The following is a 21,324-nucleotide window of genomic DNA, read 5'->3' as shown; positions in this document are numbered from 1 at the left end:
TAAACTTGTTACGCAGGACCAGACTCGCCTTTAGTCTCGAGTAAATTTGGCCCCACTCCTGAGCAGCGGGCTCTGGGTCCTCCACGAGATGCCTGTGCGTTTGGTGGTCTTTCCACTCTGGCTGGTGGACCACAAGCTAGTCCTGCCCTGTGTGAGCCCTGGGGATTGTTCTGCCTGCTCTTGGGCGGTTCGTTCCCAGCCTCACACACGTGCTATCAGCACTCAGCCAGCGGCTGTGGCACCCCTGCAGGCGTGTAGCGTTCTCTCTCTGCGCCTTACTCACGACTCTGTCCTGTGAATCCTACCTGCCTTGGCCTCCCGAAACCTGACCTCTGTCTCCGCAACTCAGGGAGACTGCTGGACCCTGTTTGAGTTCCCTCTTCCTGTGCCATGGCCTAGAAATTCTCTCCAGCGAGGAAGCTGGGCAGAGCCGGGCTGGTCTCCTTTGTTTCTCTCTTCTCAGGGCTCAGGGCCCAGCGCTGCTGATGGCCAGTGTCTGAAAGGCTGAGATTTTGGACGTCTTTTCAGTTGTTGACGATGACGATGGGTATATCTGGGCCCTGTTACTCCATCCTGGTCGGAGGCCCCCCTTAGACTTCCTGCTTACAGTATGCTGTGCCCCAACCCAGCGCCACCTTGTGCCCCGCTGTGGGGGGCGCTTCCGGTTTTCCCCAAATCTCCCTGCAGTTCTCCATGGCGGCCAGGAGGGGGCGCCGCTCTCCGCGTTCACGAGCAGTCCTGCAACGTGCGCCCCGGCAGTCGATGGGCCTGGCCTTGAATGGCATGGCCCTGGGCTCCCTGTGACCCCACTGCCACCAACTAATCTGGTATCCACAAGGAGACAGGACACATGACATCTACCAGGGGCTCCTGGAGGTTTGTCTCTGGGGAATGGGCTTTGGTCTGACTGTTCCTGAGGTTGCTGTGGTGGTGATCATAATACCTAACGCTTACTAAGCATGGCTAACGTGCGCTTCAGCACTAGGCTAAGTTTTCCTTCCCTTAGTCCTCGTGATAATACGAGGGGGTACTACTGTTGTGCAGGTGTGAACCCTTTAGTGCCGGAACATGGGGCCTCCTGGGGTTCCCTGAAGGAGTGGCCAGAGGGAAGGCCGAGGCCTGGAGGGTCACTTGGGCCAGCGGCTATTTGCCAAGAGGTGCGGAGCTATTTCAGCATTTGAACAACTGGGACCGCTGTGCTGGTGTGTACCCACAAGGCTTGACTCCCGTGGAGCCGTCACAGAGGTGCTGGTCTTTGCAAGCTCCAGTGTGGCTGAGACAGAGTAGGAAGCTTGGCAGGTTTGCGATCACCTCTCCTAACAAGAGTTTACAGGCCTGCGTTCACGTCTCGGGCCATCTCCCAACACCCCACGCTCCAGCCCCACTGAGCTTTCCAGCAGCCTCTTCATCCCAGGCCTCGGCTGCCCCCTTCCCTCCTCCCGGAGTCCTTTTCCCTCTTCCGTCTGCCCGGCTGACTTCTGTTCGTCCTGCAGGCGCCTGCACAGGCGTTAGTTCCTCCAGGAAGCCTTTCCTGACACCCAGATTTGGGTAGGGGCTCCTGTTACGTGGCCCCCTGGGTCCTTGTGCGCCCCTGTCCTAACTCTTAGTGATGGCCGTGAGATGGGAACCACGGGAGACTGCGTGTCTCCAGCGCTGCGTACATGCCCGGTGCCTGGTGGGTACTCAACAAATACTTGTTGAGAGGGGTTTAGAAAGGGCTCCTGGGTGGCAGAGGCTGGCAGAGAGTGGTCTGGGGCAGAGGCCCCGTCTGCTTAGAGCCCCACAGTCTTAGCAGACAGACAACCACACAAGGGAAGAAGCTCAGAACTGGGGTCCAGGGGACCATGACAAATTGAGAATTGCCATCAGGGTTCTCAGCAAACCTCTTCTGGTCCCGAATGCCATGAGCTCTGAGCCAGCCTGTTTCCCGCCTTCTCCCCCTTACCCCGCCCCCTCAACCCCGGGCCAGGCCAGACACTACTGGTGCTTTTCCGTCTCCCTCTTTTGTTGGGGTGGTTCCCTCCTCCCGGAACGCTGGTTCCAGACCCCTCCACGGAGCTCTCCCGGACCTCCTCCCGTCCTCTCCCGTGAAGATTTATTTGGTCCTTAGGCTCACGGAGCACTGTGTTTGTCCCTCAGTGGAAATGAGGCAGACTGCTGACTCACATTAGGCTGTTTACATGAAAATGTCCTTTGCCTGATGACTTGTGGTACAGAAAAAAACAATAATAAAAAAGAAAAAGAAAATCATTGTCTTGAGTTACACAGTTACACAGGTCTCTAAACTCAGGCAGTTGATACTATGTACCTTCTTTTTCTCTTTTTTTAGAGACAGGGTCTCACTGTGTCACCCAGGCTGGAGTGTAATGGCCTGATCTAGCTCACTGCAGCCTCAAACTTCTGGGTTCAAGTGATCCTCCTGCCTCAGCCTCCAAATTGGCTGGGTCTACAGGCCCACATCACCATGTCTGGCTAATTTTTCTTTTCTTTTTTTTTCTTTTTTTGAGACAGAGTCTTGCACTGTTGCCCCAGGTAGAGTGCAGTGGTGTCATCATAGCTCACTGCAACCTCAAACTGCTGGGCTCAAGCGATCCTTCTGCCTCAGCCTCCCCCGTACCTGGGACTACAGGCATGTGCCACGACATCCAGCTAATTTTTGTATTTTTAGTAGAGATGGGGTCTTGCTCTTGCTGTGGCTGGTCTCAAACTCCTGACCTCAAGCAATCCTCCTGTCTCCGTCTCCCAGAGTGCTAGGATTAAAAGTGTGAGCCACCTCGCTGGGCCTATTTTTCTTACTTTTTGTAGAGATGGGGCCTCAGTATGTTGCCCAGGCTGGTCTCAAGTTCCTGGGCTCAAGTGACCCTTCCAACCCAGCCTCCCAAAGCACTGGGGTTGCAGGCTTGAGCCACAGCGCCCAGCCCCAGGTCTCTCTTCTTAGACAACAACTCTGAACTCTTTTTAGCTGTTTCTGCTGGTATTTACCTCCGTGTTTCTAATAACATACTGCTATTTAAAAATTCATCACTGTCAGACATTGTCTTTTTTATAATTTTATTGAGTTATATAATGTATGTACCATACAATTCACACATTCAAGGTGTACAATTCAATGAGTTTTAGTATATTGAGAGTGGTACAACCATTGCCACAATCAATTTTAGAACATTTTTATTACCTTAAAAAGAAACCCTATATCCATTCCTCCCTTCACCTTCCTAGTCCCTAGAAAAATGACCAATCTATTTCTATTTCTATTTCTATGGATTTGCTTTTTTTCTGGACATTTTATACAAATGGAATCATATACTTATGTGGTCCTTTGTGACTTGCTTGTTTTATAGCATAATCATTTTTTCCAGGTCTCATACAGTGTGCTTAGCGTGATACTTTTAAGCTTCATCCATGCTGTAGCATGTACCAGTGCTTCATTCTTTTTGATGGCTGAATAGTATCCATGCTATGGATGTGCCATATTTTGTTTATCACTCATCAGCTGATTTACACATGGATTGTGTCTACTTTTGGAAATTATAAATAATGCTGCTATCTGGCTGGGCACAGTGGCTCACGCCTGTAATCCTAGCACTCTGGGAGGCCGAGGCGGGCGGATCGTTTGAGCTCAGGAGTTCGAGACCAGCCTGAGCAAGAGCGAGACCCCATCTCTATTAAAAATAGAAAGAAATTATATGGACAACTAAAAATATATAGAAAAAATTAGCCGGGCATGGTGGCGCATGCCTGTAGTCCCAGCTACTTGGGAGGCTGAGGCAGGAGGATCGCTTAAGCCCAGGAGTTTGAGGTTGCTGTGAGCTAGGCTGACGCCATGGCACTCTAGCCTGGGCAACAGAGTGAGACTCTGTCTCAAAAAAAAAAAAAGAAAGAAATTTCTGGAACATATGGTAATTCTATGTTTAGCATTTCGAGGAACTGCCAGACTGTTTTCCAAAGTGGCTGCCCAATTTCACATTCCCATCAGCAGTGTATAAGGGTTAGACGTTATGTCTTGAATACCTGTTAGAATAGTTGAGGATCAATGACAGTTTCAACTGGACTCCGAAATATGTAAACCAGCCGCTCCTCCCTTTAGCTGAACCCAAGGGGAAGCCGGAAGGCAAGGGAGCCTCCAGGGCAGAGAGGAGGGAAGAGAATGGGTCCAGGGGGTGGGGGCGGATGGCAACCAGCCCAGGGTGACAACCCCAAAGCACCACCTCTAAACCCCAGTGCTCTGAGGAGCCCTATCTGAAACCACTTCCTAGGTGGAACACATCGAACTGAACAGAAACTGAACAGAAAGATGCAGGGGCAGGTGGGACCCCTCGAGTGCCCTTCTCGGGGATCTTTGCTGAGTTCTTAAAGGCTGAGGCAGGAAAAGAAAACAAAAACAAAACCTCTGTGCTGGGGAGGAGCAGGTTTGGGGGAGTTTTACTGATATTTTCTCATTTAACTTCATAACTGTCCTGGAGAAGGCAGCACCACTGCCTTCAGTTTAGAGCTGGGACAAGGAGGAGCAGTCGGGGACACCTATCTTGGCACTGGAGGACTGGAGGAAGGCCCTGCGGTGCGATGCTGGGTGCTCCGTCAGTTGGTCAGGGGCTGGGACAGGCCTAGAGCTGTGTGTGCTCTGGCCGATACCTGGCTGGCCACGGCCTCTGGCTTTGGAAATCTGTGATGACTGCCACCACCTGTGGCTTTGCCAGGCACACCGATCAGCCCTGACTTGGGATGCTGGAATCCCATCAGACCCCCAGGCGCACGTCCTGGACTCCTGATTCTCCAGCTCTTCTCAAAAGCCCAGCTGAGAAACAACCTAGATCTTCAGGGCTGAGTGCTCCCTAGTTAAGCCCTCTCACTATTCTAAATTACAGCTGTGGGTCAAATCAGATCAACAGAAACCTAAATAGATGACTCTAATGGAATACAAAGGGTTTGAACTAGCACCTAGTTTATTTTTTATTTTTTTATCTTTTTATAGAGAAAAAGAAAAACGCTGGTCTTGAACTCGAGCTCAAGTGATCCTCTCGCCTGGGCCTACCCAAAGTGCTAGGATTACAGGCGTGAGCCATTGCACCCGGCTGCACCTAGTTTTGAATTCTGATTCCAAATATACCCCTTACTGGCCAGGCGCCGTGGCTCACACCTGTAATCCTAGCACTTTGGGAGGCTGAGGCAGGAGGATCGCTTGAGGTCAGGAGTTCCAGTCCAGCCTGAGCAAGAGTGAGACCCCCCATCTCTACTAAAAGTAGAAAGAAATTAGCTGAACAACTAAAAATATATAGAAAAAATTAGCCTGGCATGGTGGCGCATGCCTGTAGTCCCAGCTACTTACTCGGGAGGCTGAGGCAGGAGGATTGCTTGAGCCCAGGAGTTTGAGGTTGCTGTGAGCTAGGCTGATGCCACGGCACTCTAGCCTGGGCAACAGAGTGAGACTCTGTCTCAAAAGAAAAAACAGGCCGGGCGTGGTGGCTCACGCCTGTAATCCTAGCACTCTGGGAGGCCGAGGTGGGCGGATCGTTTGAGCTCAGGAGTTCGAGACCAGCCTGAGCAAGAGCAAGACCCCATCTCTACTAAAAATAGAAAGAAATTATATGGACAGCTAAAAATATATATAGAAAAAATTAGCCGGGCATGGTGGTGCATGCCTGTAGTCCCAACTACTCAGGAGGCTGAGGCAGGAGAATCCCTTGAGCTCAGGAGTTTGAGGTTGCTGTGAGCTAGGCTGACGCCACGGCACTCTAGCCCAGGCAACAAAGTGAGACTCTGTCTCAAAAAAAAAAAAAAAGAAAGAAAAAACAAAAACAAATATACCCCTAACCAACTATGTGACTTTGGGCAAGACACTTAACCTCTCTGCATGGCCGTTGCCCTCTCCGTAAGGGGGTAGCACCCATCTCACATGTCGTCTCTTAATCCACACTCACCCTTGAGGTGAGCTTGTCCAGACTCTTGGCTTTGAGCACCATCCAAATGTTGATGTCCCCAGTGAACTCTTTATCTTCTCCCCCAAACCTGCTCCTTCCCCAGCCTTCCCATGTCAGAAAATGACAGTTCTAGTCTTACAGTTGGCCTGGCCAAAACCTTGGTGTTGTCCTTGATCCCCTCTCTCACTCTAGGATCCAGTCTGTTAAGAAATCCCGTTAGCTCCACCTTCAGAGGATGCTCGGCTTCTGACCTCTTTCCCCACTATCACCTGGTACAGACCTGGTCCCCCGTCCCCTGGCTTGGATTGGTGGCCTCCTCATTGCCCTCTCTGCTTCCACACTTGCCCCTCAGTCTGTCACCCCCAGAGCAGCCAGAGGGAGCCTTTCAAAGTCGAAGCCCTCCACTGACTTGGAGTAAAGGCCCCAGGATGACCTAAGGCCATGCCCGATGGCCCGCTTTCCTCCCTGACTTCCCCTCCCACCCTCTCCCCTTCACATCTGCTCCTCGGGGTGCCCAGAACACACCAACATGATTCAGTTTTAGGGCCTGAGAATTGGCTTTGGCCTCCTCTGGAATTCCCTCCCCAGGTATTGCATGGTTCCCTCCCTCACTTCCCTCAGGGCTCTGCTCAGATGTCACCTCTGAGAGGCCTGCTTGTAGAAAGTAGTCCCTCTCCCCCTTTACTGCCTGTGTTCCTCCATAATACCTGCAGCATGTTTGTTTAGAGTCTGCCTCAGTCTGGAGAAGGTCACGTCCAGGAGGACAGGTGACTGGGACTTTATTTCACTCATCATCATATTCCTATGCCTGACACATGGTTGGTGTTCAACAATGTTTGTGGGATAAATGAACAAATTAATACTATTGTGAGGTAGGTACTCTATTCCCATTTTAAAGGTGAGGAAAACCGAGACTTGGAAACGTCCGAGGGCACACGGTTAATGAGTGGTGTCTGCCTTCAGGCCAGTCTGGCTGCAACGCCAGGCCCCTGCTCGTGACTGGCGCGTTGCCTCTGCCGTCACATCCACGACATCGACCAGCATGACGTATGTCATATGAAAATTAGTTTTAGAAGTGAGTGCCAGGAAAACATCGGACTTCTCTGAGGAACTACTGTGTTCCTTCCTTTTTGACTTAAGAATTCATGCAAGTGTTTCCTCTTAGGACCAGCCCCAGGGAGCTCAGAGCCAAAGGAGGAGCTGGTGACTCTATCAGGCCTTTCTGAGGCTTCGGAATTTTTTCCTTGGTTTATGTAAACCTCATCACCAGCTGCTTCCTGTTCCTTAGGAAAGAAGTCGGTTGTACTTGATATCTTCGGGGTTCGGACGTGTGGGGACATGGGCCTTCTTTCACTGGGCAGACACTAGGTGGGCTTTTCCGCCTGAGGATGGATGTTTTTCAGCTGAGTGAAGTTGTCATATGATATTTCTCTGCTCATTCTCCTCCTTCCATTTTAATGGTTCTCTCTTCTTGGCACTCTTATTGGTTGGCCTTTGGCCTCTTGGGTTGATCCACTGTGTCTCTCTGGTGAGGACTACTTTTTGTCCCCCGAAATCCAATGATCCCTTCTCCCCCGGGAACATGGCTGCACTGCATTTCCCAGCCTCCTTTGCAGCCAGGCATGATCATATGACTAAGTTTTCACCAATAGAATGTGATGGAAGTGATATGTGTGATTTCATGTCTTAGGTCTTAAGAAGGTGAGCCAGCTCCATGCTCTTTTCCCTTTCTGCTAGTTAGAACTCCAGAGAACAGACTCAAACATCCAGATGACAATGGTGCCCTAGTAGATGGCGGAGCAGTGACTGGGAAGGGACCTGGGCCCCTGAATGATGTGAGGAGCAGAGCCTCCTTCCCAACCACCAGCACTTAACGTGGGCTTGTCCGTTAGAGAGAAATAATCTGCCTTGTTCTTTAGGCCGCCGCATCATCCGATCCCTGTTACGGCAGCGCAGAACTGCTGTCTCTCGGACTTTCTCCCCCACCCCTGTACTTTTCTAGGGTTCTATTTTCTGGGATAGTTCCTTGGCTTTTTATTCCAATGTTGTTAGTAATTCAGTATCACGGTTTTAATTTCTAAGAATTCAGTCTTTCGCTCTAATTATTTCTTTTTTTTTTTTTTTTTTTTTTGAGACAGAGTCTCGCTCTGTTGCCCAGCTAGAGTGAGTGCCGTGGCGTCAGCCTAGCTCACAGCAACCTCAGACTCCTGCGCTTAAGCGATCCTCCCGCCTCAGCCTCCCGAGTAGCTGGGACTACAGGCATGTGGCACCATGCCTGAATAATTTTTTTCTATATATATTTTTAGCTGTCCAGATCATTTCTTTCTATTTTTAGTAGAGACGGGGTCTCACTCTTGCTCAGGCTGGTCTGGAACTCCTGACCTTGAGCGATCCTGCTGCCTCAGCCTCCCAGGGTGCTAGGATTACAGGCGTGAGCCACCACGCCTGGCCTCTAATTATTTCTTTTTCATAACACCCTATTTTTATTTTAAGGAAGCAGCATCTTCTCAAATTTCTCTAAGAATATCAGATTTTTATTTCTTTTTATTTAGACAAATTCTGATTCCTCCAGGATTCCTTTTCATTTTTTATCTACTTATATGCTTCTGGCTATAAATAACTAAAAATCCAACTTATAAGAAACTTTTTGGAGGCCTCAGTGATCCCTTGCTGTGCGTCTCTGCCTGCCCAGAACCCTGCAATGTTTTCGTTATCCTGGGGCCAGTTCCTCTCAGAGTTGTGGAATTTGTCCTTAATCATGACTGGTGGGAGGGAAAAGTCACTGCCCCTGGTTCTCTTTTTAACAGTAAGGAAGGGCTTGGAGCAGTGGCTCACGCTTGCAATCCTAGCACTCAGGGAGGCTGAGGCAGGAGGATTGCTTGAACCTAGGAGTTTGAGACCAGCCTGAGCAAGAGCGAGATCCCATCTCTACAAAAAATAGAAAAATTAGCTGGGTGTGGTGGTGCTCACCTGTAGTCTCAGCTACTCAGGAGGCTGAGGCAGGAGGATGGCTTGAGCCCAGGAGTGTGAGGCTGCAGTGAACTATGATGTGAGGCTGCAGTGAACTATGCAGTGCACTCTACCCAGGGTGACAGAGAAAGACTCTGTCTCAAAAATAAAATAAAGTAAAAGCAAGAAGAAGCCTTCCTGAGAAAGCTCCCTTCCTGGCATCTCAGTGGCCGGACTTGGAACACATGCCCTTTCCTGATGCAGTCACGGGCCAGGGGCAGACTTTCTCCTGGAGCTGAAGGAGGGGTCGGAGTCCCTGATGCGTCTGGAGGGAGGCCCCTCCATGAATTGGGGTCTGCTGGGACGGACGGAGAAAGCGTGGGCGATGGGCTTGGGTTATCTGTGTGCTTCCCTTTCGTGTCGCAAGCTCTCTCTGTGACTGGTATTTCTTTAAAGTCCGTTCATACTTCAGAGTGAGCCAATAAAAGGCGAATAGGAGCTTTCAGTGCTGGATTAGGGCTTTTTAACTTGAAGGCTGGACTTTTATATCAAGTGTGAAAATAAAATAAAGACATATTTAGGTGTAAGATTACTTAGAAAATTTACCTTCTTCTTAGGGAGGTCACTTTCTTAGGGAGCAACTTGAGAATATGCTTCAGCAAAGTCGAGAGGGGCAGCCATGAAAGAGGAGGACGTTGGGTACAGGAAATAGGAGATCCCACCCAGAAGAGAAATATCTGCTGGTCCCAAGACGAAGCTGTGTAGCAGGGGAGAAGGTAGGCAATCCCCAGGCAAGGAATTAGGAAAATCCGTTAGAACTCTAAGAAAAATTAAAAGCTATATAACAAAGGATAGGTAATCATAGGAAATTATTGGCTGTGCACTAAGTAATATTTACATTCTCTTAAAAAGCAGAGAAAATTAATAGTTTTTAGATTCAAACTCTGGACCAGATAGCGTTGATCTCAAATATCTGAGATTATGGCAATATTCTGTGCTATTCAGTACGGCAGCCACTAGCCACATGTGGTTTTTTGAGTGCTTGAAATGCGGCTGGCTAGTTGCAGGTGAGGAACTGAGTTTTGAATCTTATTTAATTTTAATTCATGTAAATGAATATAGCCTCCTGTGGCCAGTGGCTGCTATATTGGATAGTGTGGCTCTAGACAATAGGAGCAAGAGAATGCCAATGTTGTCACAAAGTGACAAGAATTTATCAAGGCAGTATTTACCCGGCACTCAGGGGTGCTGGGCACTGTTCCAAGGTCTCCCTAACTCATTGAATCCCCACAGTAACGGTGCCAGACAGGGGTTGTTATCCCAATCCCTTTCTCACAGAGGAGCTAACGGAGAGGAGCACAGAAAGGTTGTACTGTCCCCCAAGGTCCCACGCTGAGCCCCGCCTGGCCCCGGGAAGTCTGGCCTGAGTCTGCTCGCTAACCCACTGTGTCCCGCTGGGTCTGATAACTGATATCAAAAATGATCACAGAGAGGTACTATTTAAAATTACAAAAGCAACTTTTGTCCCAGTTACAAAGGGCCTCAAAGAGAGGGATTTAACTGGCCCAGGAGGTGGGACCTGGCTGGGGCAGGGCCGCGGGTCACATGCTCATCTGAGAGGATGGCAGGCGGCAACAGCAGAATTAGCACAGTGCTTAGGAATGTGGACCCTCCGGAAGAACTGAGACCAGACAAAGTTAAAATGGTTTCTTTTGAGACCATGACTCGAGGGGAAGGGAGCGGATTATTACTATTTATGGTAAACCCTTCTGTGCCTATAATATGTATTACTTTGATAAAAGTTAAGAAACAATTCTTTTTAATTTTAATTTAATTTTACTTTGTTTATTTGTTGGAGACAGGATCTTGCTCTGTCACCCAGGCTGGAGAGCAGTGGCCTGATCTAGCTCACTGCAGCCTCCCCTGCAGCTGGGACTTCAGGCGCCGCCACCTCCCAGTAGTTGTCATTGACTAAGTTAGTCCCTAAACATCTTTCTGACCAGATGGCTGTTCCCCAGGGGACAAGGACTGCATGACTTGTCAGTCTTGTTCCCTGCGAGGGTTGTGGGTGGAAGAAAGGGCCCCAGGCCCCGGAGGATCAGAAAGGGCATTGACAGCGTCAGAGGTGAGCAGACATAGTTAAAGTGGTGACAAGATTTTATTCAGTAACCACCAAAGGTGGGGAAAGAGCGAGCTCTGTCCTGGTTTATGCAGGGCTGGTTTGAGCCTTTTAAAGAGCGCATGAGGGAGCGGGGAGCTGGGCCAGAAGGGTCGGAGAAGGGCAAAAGGACAAGGGTTGCTCAGTGTGCAGGGAGAGGCCACCGCTGGCTGGCAGCCAGGGAAGTTAGGGCTCTGTTCCCCGACTCCCCCAGGCAACTCTCAGAGAATGGCTCTGCGTCCTAGAGAGCTGCTGCTGGTTGCAAGACATGCGTATTTATATTTGTAAGGCTTTTGTAGTAAATGCTCTAAGAAATGGGTCCGCTGTGTGTTGGCTGGAACAAACAAATTCCCTGTTGGCGCTGAGCTTCCCTGGCAGGCTTTTTAATGGGGGCTTGGATGGAGCAGACCTGTGCCGTTCCCCACAGCAGCCCCTGTCTCGGGACAGCAGCCGGTCGTATCAGGCTCTTACTGAGGATCCCCCACCCTGTCTACTTTAATTCACCCAAGAACTTTAAAAATAGTATTAATACGCCTATTTTACAGATGAAGAAACTGAGGCAGAGAGATTACATGCTTGACTCCAGGCCACACAGAGTAGGTGATGCACCCGGAGTCACACTGTGCTGCCTGACCCCTCTTCCGTGGCCTCCCTGGCCCTAGGCTTCCCTCAGCTCCTGGTGGCCTTGGTGTCTGGCTAGGAACAGGCCCCTCGAAGACCTGCCTGCAGGCACCTGGGCCCTGGGGAGGGCAGGGCTGTCATTTCAGTAGAGACAGGCAGACCTCTGGTGACCTCCTCAAGGCCGGCTGGGCAGGGCCTTCGCAGTGCAGGCACCCCAGCCTCCCACTGCCCGCCTGTGGTCCCCCCCCCCGCCTCCTCGCCTTTGCCCACTCAGTTCTTCAGCCTGAGAAGTCTTCAGCCAATAAACATCACAGAGCGCTGTTAACGGGGGAAAACAACCCAAACTCTGTAATTTTTTTTTTTTTTTTTTTTTTTTTTTGAGACAGAGTCTGAGCCAGGGCTGGAGTCCCAGCCTCCCCAGTACTTGGGACTACAGGTACACGCCACCATGCCCGGATAATTTTTTTCTACATATTTTTAGCTGTCCAGCTACTTTCTTTCTATTTTTAGTAGAGATGGGGTCTCGCTCTTGCTCAGGCTGGCCTCGAACTCCTGACCTGGAGCGATCCTCCCGCCTCAGCCTCCCAGAGTGCTAGGATTACAGGCGTGAGCCACCGCGCCCTGCCCCAAACTCTATAATTTTAAAGAGATTTACTCTGAGCCAAATATGAGGACCATGACCCAGAGCCATGCCCAAGAAGCCTTGAGCAAGTGGCCTTGCTGTGGCTGGGTCACAGTTTGCTTTTATACTTTTCAGGGAGGCAGGGGTTACAAGTAAAGTCATAAATCAATATGTGGAAGGCCTACGTTGGTTTGGCCCGAAAAGGTGGGCCGTCTCTAAGGCGGGGGTGGGAGGTGGGGAGGGGCTTACAGGTTATATAGGTGGGTTTAAAGATTCTTTGGCTTGTAATGGGTTAAAGACCGGAAGCTTTGTCTAAAGGCTTGGAATGTTTTAAGACAAGGAGCTGTTTATCAGAGATGAGCCACCGACATAGATTTGTTGTGTAAACTGAGGACCTGCAGGTGTGTCTCGCAAACCCTCAGGCCTGTCAATGGGTTACAAAGGATGTCCCCCAGAAGGGACGGGGGCATGATGAGGCACGTCTGACCTCCCTCCTGCTGGCAGGCAATTTAGTTTTAGGATATTCCTTTGGCCACGAGGGGGTCCATTCCGTCAGCCTGTGCGGGGGTGAGCTTTAAAATTTTATTTTCGTTCACAGAGCCCACTGTGTACCAAGCACTTTCCAGGTGCCGTGGGCACAGTGTGAGCGGATGTGCACAGCCATGAGGCCATGCCAGAGTGGGGAGAAAGAACAGAGGAGGAGTCAGTCGCACAGTACATCGGAAAGTGAGAGGTGCTACAGAGAGAAAGCAGGAGCGGGGTAGGGGTGCAGGCCTGGGGAGGGGGTGCAAGTTGAAATAGGGTGGCCAGGCAAAGACATTCTGAGAAGGTGACATTCCGGCAAAGACTATGAGAAAGGGAGTCTTGCAGGTATCTGGGGGAAGAGCCTGGGGTGGGCAGGCACGACAGACAGTGCAAAGGCCCCAGGCTTGCCGTCTGCGGGAACAAAAAGGGCCCTGGGTGGCGGGGCAGAGGCAGCGTTGGTAAGAGAGGTCTGCAGGGCAGATCAGGTGTGGTCGACCCTGAGTCGGCTGCCTCAGGGTTCAGAGCAGAGGGGGGCGGGATGGATGTTTCACCTGGGTCCCTCTGGCTCCTCCCTGGAAAACAGCCAGAGGCGGACGAGACTATCCCACGGTCTAGGCCAGGGAACTTGGAGGCTTGGGCCCGGGGGGGCGGGGGGCCGGTAGCAGTGAGGTAGGGGAGAAGAGGGGTCAGATTCTAGTTCTTTCTATTTTTCAGTATGTTGTTTTGTTTTGAAAAATTCAAAATTCAGAGAAGTTGCAAGAATGATACAACGAACATCTGTAGACGCTTCACAACCTATTAACATCTTGCCACATATGCTTTATTTTTTATCGCCTATATTATTATTTTTACTGTTACTATTTTTGAGTGTGTGGAACTTCTTAAGAGGAAGTTTGTAACCCTTTTCTTCTGCCTATTTCAAACAGGTATTTCTGAAGAACAAGGACATTCTCTTTCATGACCATAATATACTTATCAAACTCAGAAAGGTTAATGCTATTATTATCTACTTTATAGTCTATATTCAAATTTTGCTAATTATCCCAATGGTGTCCTTTATTTTATTTTATTTATTTATTTATTTTTGAGACAGAGTCTCCCTCTGTTGCCCTGGCTAGAGTGAGTGCCGTGGCGTCAGCCTAGCTCACAGCAACCTCAAACTCCTCGGCTCAAGCGATCCTCCTGCCTCAGCCTTCCTAGTAGCTGGGACTACAGGCATGCACCACCATGCCCGGCTAATTTTTTTCTATATATTTTTAGCTGTCCATATAATTTCTTTCTATTTTTAGTAGAGACGGGGTCTCGCTCTTGCTCAGGCTGGTCTCAAACTCCTGTGCTCAAACGATCTACTGGCCCCAGTGGTGTCCTTAATAGCATATTTTTTTCCCAATCCAAGACCCCATATCTCTTTACTCTTTTAAGATCTGGAATAGCCAGCCGTGGTGGCACACACCTGTGCTCCCAGCTACTCAGGAGGCTGAGGCAGGAGGATCGCTTGAGCCCAGGAGTTTGAGGTTGCTGTGAGCTAGGCTGACGCCACGGCACTCTTGCCAGGGCAACAGAGCAAGACTCTGTCTCAAAAAAAAAAAAAAAGAAAGAAAGAAAAGTTAAAAAAAGAAACAATTCGGTCAAAATGACAATTTTGTCGAAAATGAATTTCGCCTTGGGAATTTTTTTTTTTTTTTTTTTTTTTTTTTTTTTTTGTTGAGACAGAGTCTCACTTCGTTGCCCAGGCTAGAGTGAGTGCCGTGGCGTCAGCTTAGCTCACAGCAACCTCAAACTCCTGGGCTTAAGCGATCCTACTGCCTCAGCCTCCCGAGTAGCTGGGACTACAGGCATGCGCCACTATGCCCGGCTAATTTTTTCTATATAGATTTTTAGGTGTCCATATAATGTCTTTCTATTTTTAGTAGAGACGGGGTCTCGCTCAGGCTGGTCTCGAACTCTTGACCTTGAGCAATCCACCCGCCTCGGCCTCCCAGAGTGCTAGGATTACAGGCGTGAGCCACCGCGCCCGGCCACCGCCTTGGGAATTTTTTTAAAGGCTGGGAATCTTGTGCAGTCTTTCAATATTTTTGTCTATTTTCTAGAATTAAAAAACAATTTAACCTCCACTAACTTTGCAGCCAATTATTCTTGCTTTTCTATTTTCAATAGCAAAAGGTTGAAACAATTTAGATGTCTGACAGTGGAATGGATCCTTTTTTCTTTTCTTTTCTTTTTCCTCCTTCCTCTTTCTCTCCCTCTATCCCTTTCTTATTAAAAGAGAAAAAATATGTGACAATTACAGAAAAATAAACAAAGATATTTACTGCAGCAGTATTAGTGATAATGAAATATTAGAAACAATCTAAACATTCAGTGCGGCTATTTTATTCATATGGAAACATGTCCCCAAAATATTGTTGAGTATCAAAAGAAAAGTGCAGAAGAGAGTATACAATGAAACACATGATACGTGCTTGTGCAAACAGGCGCTGTTGGGAGTATTTGTCTGGTGGTGGTGGGCACGGAGGTACGGAGCCTTTTCATTTGCTCTCTGCTGACTGTTGGAGAAGCAGCCCACCGTGGGCACCCCTGAGCATCCCTGCACATTCTTGCTGGGTGTGCCAAGAATGCCAGGACCTGACTAACTACTCTTTACTTAAGCCATTTCTCAGTGTTGTGTTTGCTGTGAGCAGCCACCCTGGCGGATGACGGGGTGCCTCCCTTCCGAACACAGCAAGCTTGCCTGCTGCCAGCTGCCCCCAGGCTCAGTGTTCCTCGGCTGCAGTGCAAGCCCACTGTGTGCCTGGCATCAGTCTGGGCCCTTCTGTGTAGCTCCTGTGGAACTGGGGGGTAAGGAGAACTGATGCGAACCTCATGCTCTTGTTGCTTGCTGTGCGGTGAGTGATGGATTCCTATGTCTCTGACCCAGGAGTCTCGTGTCTTTGGGTCAGACTAACTTGTCAGCTTCTAAGTACGATACAGTCCCAGACTGCCATGAAACTGATATAATTTTCTATTATGCACATGAGTTGCTTTTACAATATAAAAATCAGTTTTGGTTTTAAAAAATTTTTTTAAATTTATTTTATTTTATTTATTTATTTATTTATTTATTTTGAGACAGAGTCTCACTCTGTTGCCCAGGCTAGAGTGAGTGCCGTGGCATCAGCCTAGCTCACAGCAACCTCAAACTCCTGAGCTCAAGCGATCCTCCTGTCTCAGCCTCCCGAGTAGCTGGGACTACAGGCATGCGCCACCATGCCCGGCTAATTTTTTCTATATATATTTTTAGCTGTCCATATAATTTCTTTCTATTTTTAGTAGAGGTGGGGTCTCGCTCTTGCTCAGGCTGGTCTCGAACTCCTGAGCTCAAACGATCCGCCCACCTCGGCCTCCCAGAGTGCTAGGATTACAGGCATGAGCCACCGCGCCCGGCCTAAAATTTATTTTAGGATGAGGTCTGGCTATGTTGCTTGAGCTGAACTTGAACTCCTGGGCTTGAGAGGTCCTCTTGCCTCGGCCTGCTGAGTAGCTGGGACTATAAGCACCCCTCACCACACCCAGCTAAGTTTTCTATTTTTAGTAGAGACGAGGTCTCGCTCTTGCTCAGGCTGGTCTGAACTCCTGACCTTGAGCGATCCTCCCGCCTCGGCCTCCCAGAGTGCTAGGATTACAGGCGTGAGCCACTGCACCCAGCCTGATTTTTTTTTTTTTTCCCAAAAAAGGCAAAGACCAAAAAATACATATCCCAAGAGTTAAAGCATACTAATTACAGGAAAGTCAGGAAACAGAAATCATTCACAGAGGGAAATAAAGAATTCCCTGCTCTCATCTTGCTACGGCAAGTGTTACAGCGGGTGGTCCCGAGGACAAACCAAGCGGCCCACGGGGAGTCGGAGAATCAAGGTTTATTCGCCAGCGGGCTCAGGGGGGTCTCGCCACCAAATTCTGAGCCCCCTCTACCTAATTTTTCCCATTTTTATTAAGTTGGGGTGATCCAAGGGGAGGGGGGTCTCAGGTGACAGTGCCCGCCAGGTAATAAGGTTAGTGTCTGCACAAGGCAATAGGATTAGTGTTATGCTGATGTGCCAGATGTTAGGTTAGTGATATGCTCATGTGGGTCCTCCGTGAGGGGTGGGGATCTCAGGCGGCTGCTGGGCCAAGCAATAGATGGGCGTTTTCCTTATTAATCTGTCCAAAGACTATTTGGTTAACCCCTCAGCAGACATCTTCCCTATTTTCCATCTAGATTCCCGCATCTTTACGAGTCTTCTACAAAAATGGGATCATATCCTACCCAGTGCTTAGTGACCACCTCGGTTTAGTCAAGCGTGCTGCTGAGGGCCGTCGTGGGGACCCACAGCTTCTGTGATGCAGTCCAGAGCTCCCCCGCCTGCAAAGGCTCTCACGGCCTCAGCCAGGCTCGGGGGCTTCCCCCTGCCCTGCTACTTCCTGGGAGCTCTTGGGACAGGAAATGGTGCCACCCAGGTCTTGGCCTAACAGCTCGGAGACCACAAATGGAAAGGAAATCACCCTCCTCTGCACCCTGAGTTCTCAAGTGCATATTCCCGTCACCCTGGCTCTGACTCCAGCCTGCCCCGGCATCATCCCTTGCTATCCTATCCCCCAGCTAAGACCCAGGAATCCCATGCCAGACCCCGCACATCCCTCCTACCTCAGTGAGCCCCAGAGCCCCCCAGCCCCATGCCAGACCCCAGAAGGAGCAGGTGAGGGTGCTGTCCTCACATAGCAGCTGCAGGAGCAGGGTGGGTGGGGCAGGATGCAGGGTGGGGTGGGTGGAGCCAGGGCCCCACTTCCTTTCCCCTTGGGGCCCGGTCTGCCCCAGTCCTGCCCCAGCCTCAGGAGGAGTTGGAGTGGCCTGGCCCCAGACCTGTGCCCTAATCAACTGAGCCGGTAAGGGGGTGTGACCTGGTGGGGTGGCCTGGTGGGGCAGGGGCCTCAGTGGACCTGGGAATGTGCCTATGGCTTGAAAAGACCCTGACAGGTGATGGGAAAAGAGGACCAGGGGCCACAGGGCTGCACAGGATCAGGGCAGGGTGGGAGGGGGTGGCTGTTGCTGGAGTCCGAACTGCCTAGGCTCGTGGGGGCCCCGGGATGGGGCTGATGGGGCAGCTTCCAGCATCTGCTCCCTTGTTATTTCTGATAATGATAAAAGCAAGGGTGGAAAAAGCCGTTAAACCACAAGCCGGGCCTGGCCGTTGGCAGGGAAGTGGGCAGGAGGGAGGGCCTGGCTGGGTCCTCCCTCAGCTCCCCGGTGTTCCGTTTCTCCAAGCCCCTCTCACCTCAGGGCCCAACTCTGCGTGTGCCTTGCTCTGGAAATGGCCCTGCTTCTCCTCTTCTGGGCCCTGGTGGTGAGCCCAGAGGCTCTGGGCAACCACACGACTTTGCAGCCGCCCAGCCCCGGAGGGTCCTCTTCGGTCTCACGTAACTCCGAGGCCCTGAACCTCAACTCAGCGATGTCCATCAGCTTGACGACAAAGGACCCCAAGGATGACAGCACTGGGGACCAGGTCTCAAGCCCACCTCCAACTCCCACTGCCAGTGAGGTGTCCCCTCTTGGGACTCCCGCTGGTGCCAGCACTGACCCCCCTGTGTCTGAGCCAACAGTCTCCCAGGAAGTCTCCCCCAAGAAGTCATCAATGCTCTTGGAAACCTCAAATGCAACCAGTGACCCTGCTGTTCCCACAGCAATATCCCACAATGTGACCAGTGGAATCATGACTGCTAGCTCTCTGGAGACCTCCAGTGGGGCCAGCGGACCCCCTGTCACCACGGCCACTAGTTCTCTGGAGACTTCCAATGGGGCCAGTGGACCCCCTGTCACCACGGCCACTAGCTCTCTGGAGACCTCCAGTAGGGCCAGTGGACCCCCTGTCACCCTGGCCACTAGCTCTCTGGAGACCTCCAACGGGGCCAGTGGACCCCCTGTCACCATGGCAACTAGCTCTCTGGAGACCTCCAACGGGGCCAGTGGACCCCCTGTCACCATGGCAACTAGCTCTCTGGAGACCTCCAACGGGGCCAGTGGACCCCCTGTCACCCTGGCCACTAGCTCTCTGGAGACCTCCAACGGGGCCAGTGGACCCCCTGTCACCACGGCAACTAGCTCTCTGGAGACCTCCAACGGGGCCAGTGGACCCCCTGTCACCCTGGCCACTAGCTCTCTGGAGACCTCCAACGGGGCCAGTGGACCCCCTGTCACCACGGCAACTAGCTCTCTGGAGACCTCCAACGGGGCCAGTGACTCCTCCATCTCCAGTGTAAAAATATCCACAGTGGTTACTCCTGTCATCATGCCCTCCCCAAACCCACATGGGGGGTCGAAGGGCATGCTGCTTGTGCCTGTGCTCATGGCCCTGCTGATGGTCGTAGCCTTCATAGCTCTGCTCCTGCTGTGGCGCCACCGGCAGAAGCGGCGCACAGGGGCCCTGAAGCTAAGCGCGGGCAGAAAGCGCAATGGGGTGGTAGATGCCTGGGCTGGGCCAGCCCGCGTCCCCGAGGAGGGAGCCGTGACAGCGACAGCGGGAGGGCCCGGGGAGGACAAGGGCCCCGGGGTCCCCAATGGGGAGGAGTCCGGCCCGCGGCCCACGCTCACCACTTTCTTCGGCAGACGGAAGTCTCGCCAGGGCTCCTTGGCACTGGAGGAGCTGCAGTCTGAGTCAGGCCCCCGCCTAAGAGGGGAGGAAGAGCCGCTGGTGGGCAGTGAGGACGGGGCCGGGGAGGACCGCACTTCTGATGGGCCGGAAGCGCGGCCGTGCTCGTGAGGAGCAGGAGCGGCCCTGTCCGCGTCCCTCCGGCGCCCAGCGCTTCCCCGCGGCCGCCCGGCGGCTCCTTGGCTCCTGCGCTCTGCGTCTGCCTCGCCTGCCTCGCCCTGCCCGCGCCGCTGGCCATCTGCGGACCGAATGCAAGAACCTTCCCCAGCAGCCGCTGCTTCTCCCCATCACCTTCTCTCCATCTTTCTAATCCTTGCAACCAGCTGCCGGGACCCCATAATGCCAGACTCACTTGACCTGTGATTTCTCGGAGGATCCCCAGGGGTATCAGAGTCTGGAAAGAAGGAGAAATGACAACCCAGCAAACTCCCACCTATCACTAACTTTCTATGAACTTTCTGAAGCGCGCTGGGCCCCGCAGTTAGAAGGGCTGTCCCCTGGGGCAGCCCAGAACCTCCTTTGGCTCACCTGGTGCTCCAGGCTGGGCCTGTGGCCTTTCCCAGAGCACCTGGACTCTAGGCTGGCCCACGCCTAAGCCTCCACACTCTCCCCACCTATGGCCCGAGGCAGCCAGAGGCTTTGCTATTTCTCCTCCCAAGGGCGAAGGTGAGAAGAGTTTCTGGCCACCTGTAGTTCTCAGAGTCCCTCCACCGTCCACGGGTGCAGTTTGTGGGTAAGAAGTGAGGATTTGGCGACGTTTGCGAAGGGCAGTAGTGAGAACAGACGGTGTGAGCGAGGGGCAGGAAGGGGTGCAGGGACTGCGGAGATGCCGGCCTGAGGGTGGGGGACACAGGACTCCTGAGAACATACGTGTCCTCATCTTTGCTCAGATGGGGTAGACACAGCAGAAAATTTACCTCCGTCTGTGGCCCAGTAAAGAATGCCCGTCCTGATAGAGAGACACGTGCGACCCAAGGCCCAGGTCTTCAGCTCAGCCACTGTGTCGCTTCCTCAGAGGCTCCCTCCCTCCATACATGCCGTGTGGACACCACACAGGCGCACGCGGAGAGGAGTCTGCCCAGTGGTGGGAACTGGGGCTGCAAAACCACTGGTCTCACTGACGCTTTCGCCCTGTGGTGTGTTTAGTCTTCGTGTGTCTCCTCTTCACTCAGGGGCTGAGCACCTTCCCTTCTCCAGGGGAATCAGTGACAGTGAGTTCGTTCAGTGGGAGCAGGGACTTCCCCTGTGGGTCTGGGGTGGAGAGGAGGGGGCCAGACCCAGCCGTGCTCCCCTGAGAACAGCCTAGGCTGCTGCCCAAGGAAGCACAGGGTTGATGTTTCCCCAGGGCAAAGAGGAAATTTGCAAAGAGGAAGTTGTTGAGTCAGAGGGTGCAGTGGCTGAGAACTGACAGACTGACCTACAAAAAGAGACATGGGACCCACGTGTGTGTGACTGCCTTGTGGCCTGGGTGGGAGATGGGCAAGGGCCAGGTGGGGAGGGGAGAGGAGGGCAGAAAGTGGCCTGCTCTGGGGGGAAGGGCTGAGCCAGATGGAACCCAGCCTCCCCCCGTCCCCCTCACTACGCTGAGCACCCATGGGGCTGTGTCTAGGCACCCTTTGCTACTTCTCACAAGGTGCTGTTTGGACTAACTGTAGCCCGGGAACGACAGAAGTGAGTTGCAAAAGTCTGTTAGAGATTCTGCAACTGTTGTCTTGGATTTGTCAAACCAAGTGCCCCAATTTCAAGTTTAGAAAACACTGCCACTGAACTCCAAGGTCATCAGCTCCGCCGCTCGATGGATAGATGCAGTCATTTCTGAACCATGACTGGTTTCCCGGGCAAATCCCGAAGGCAGTAGGGTAGGGGTGG

At 51.8% G+C, this 21,324-nt stretch overlaps 1 protein-coding gene across 1 annotated transcript; it reads left to right on the top strand.

Moving 5' to 3' along the window:
* The first annotated feature begins 17,667 nt into the window (after nt 1–17,667).
* SPN (sialophorin) lies at nt 17,668–21,024 on the top strand. Its single transcript, XM_069485879.1, has 3 exons — nt 17,668–17,695; nt 18,090–18,783; nt 19,027–21,024. The coding sequence occupies exons 2-3, from the start codon at nt 18,121–18,123 to the stop codon at nt 19,564–19,566; spliced, it is 1,203 nt and encodes a 400-aa protein (XP_069341980.1). The 5' UTR covers nt 17,668–17,695; nt 18,090–18,120; the 3' UTR covers nt 19,567–21,024.
* Nucleotides 21,025–21,324: the final 300 nt, after the last annotated feature.

Source organism: Eulemur rufifrons, chromosome 14 (assembly GCF_041146395.1).
Source record: "Eulemur rufifrons isolate Redbay chromosome 14, OSU_ERuf_1, whole genome shotgun sequence".
Classification (NCBI taxonomy): domain Eukaryota; kingdom Metazoa; phylum Chordata; class Mammalia; order Primates; family Lemuridae; genus Eulemur; species Eulemur rufifrons.
This window is presented reverse-complemented; position numbering and strand designations above follow the sequence as displayed.

What these genes read in the sequence shown, in the direction of transcription:
- SPN (XM_069485879.1), top strand. Translation starts at nt 18,121, where the DNA reads ATGGCCCTGCTTCTCCTCTTCTGGGCCCTGGTGGTGAGCCCAGAGGCT. An exon ending in ACGGGGCCAGTGGACCCCCT is followed by an intron (nt 18,784 to 19,026) that starts GTCACCATGGCA and finishes AGCTCTCTGGAG; the next exon opens with ACCTCCAACGGGGCCAGTGA.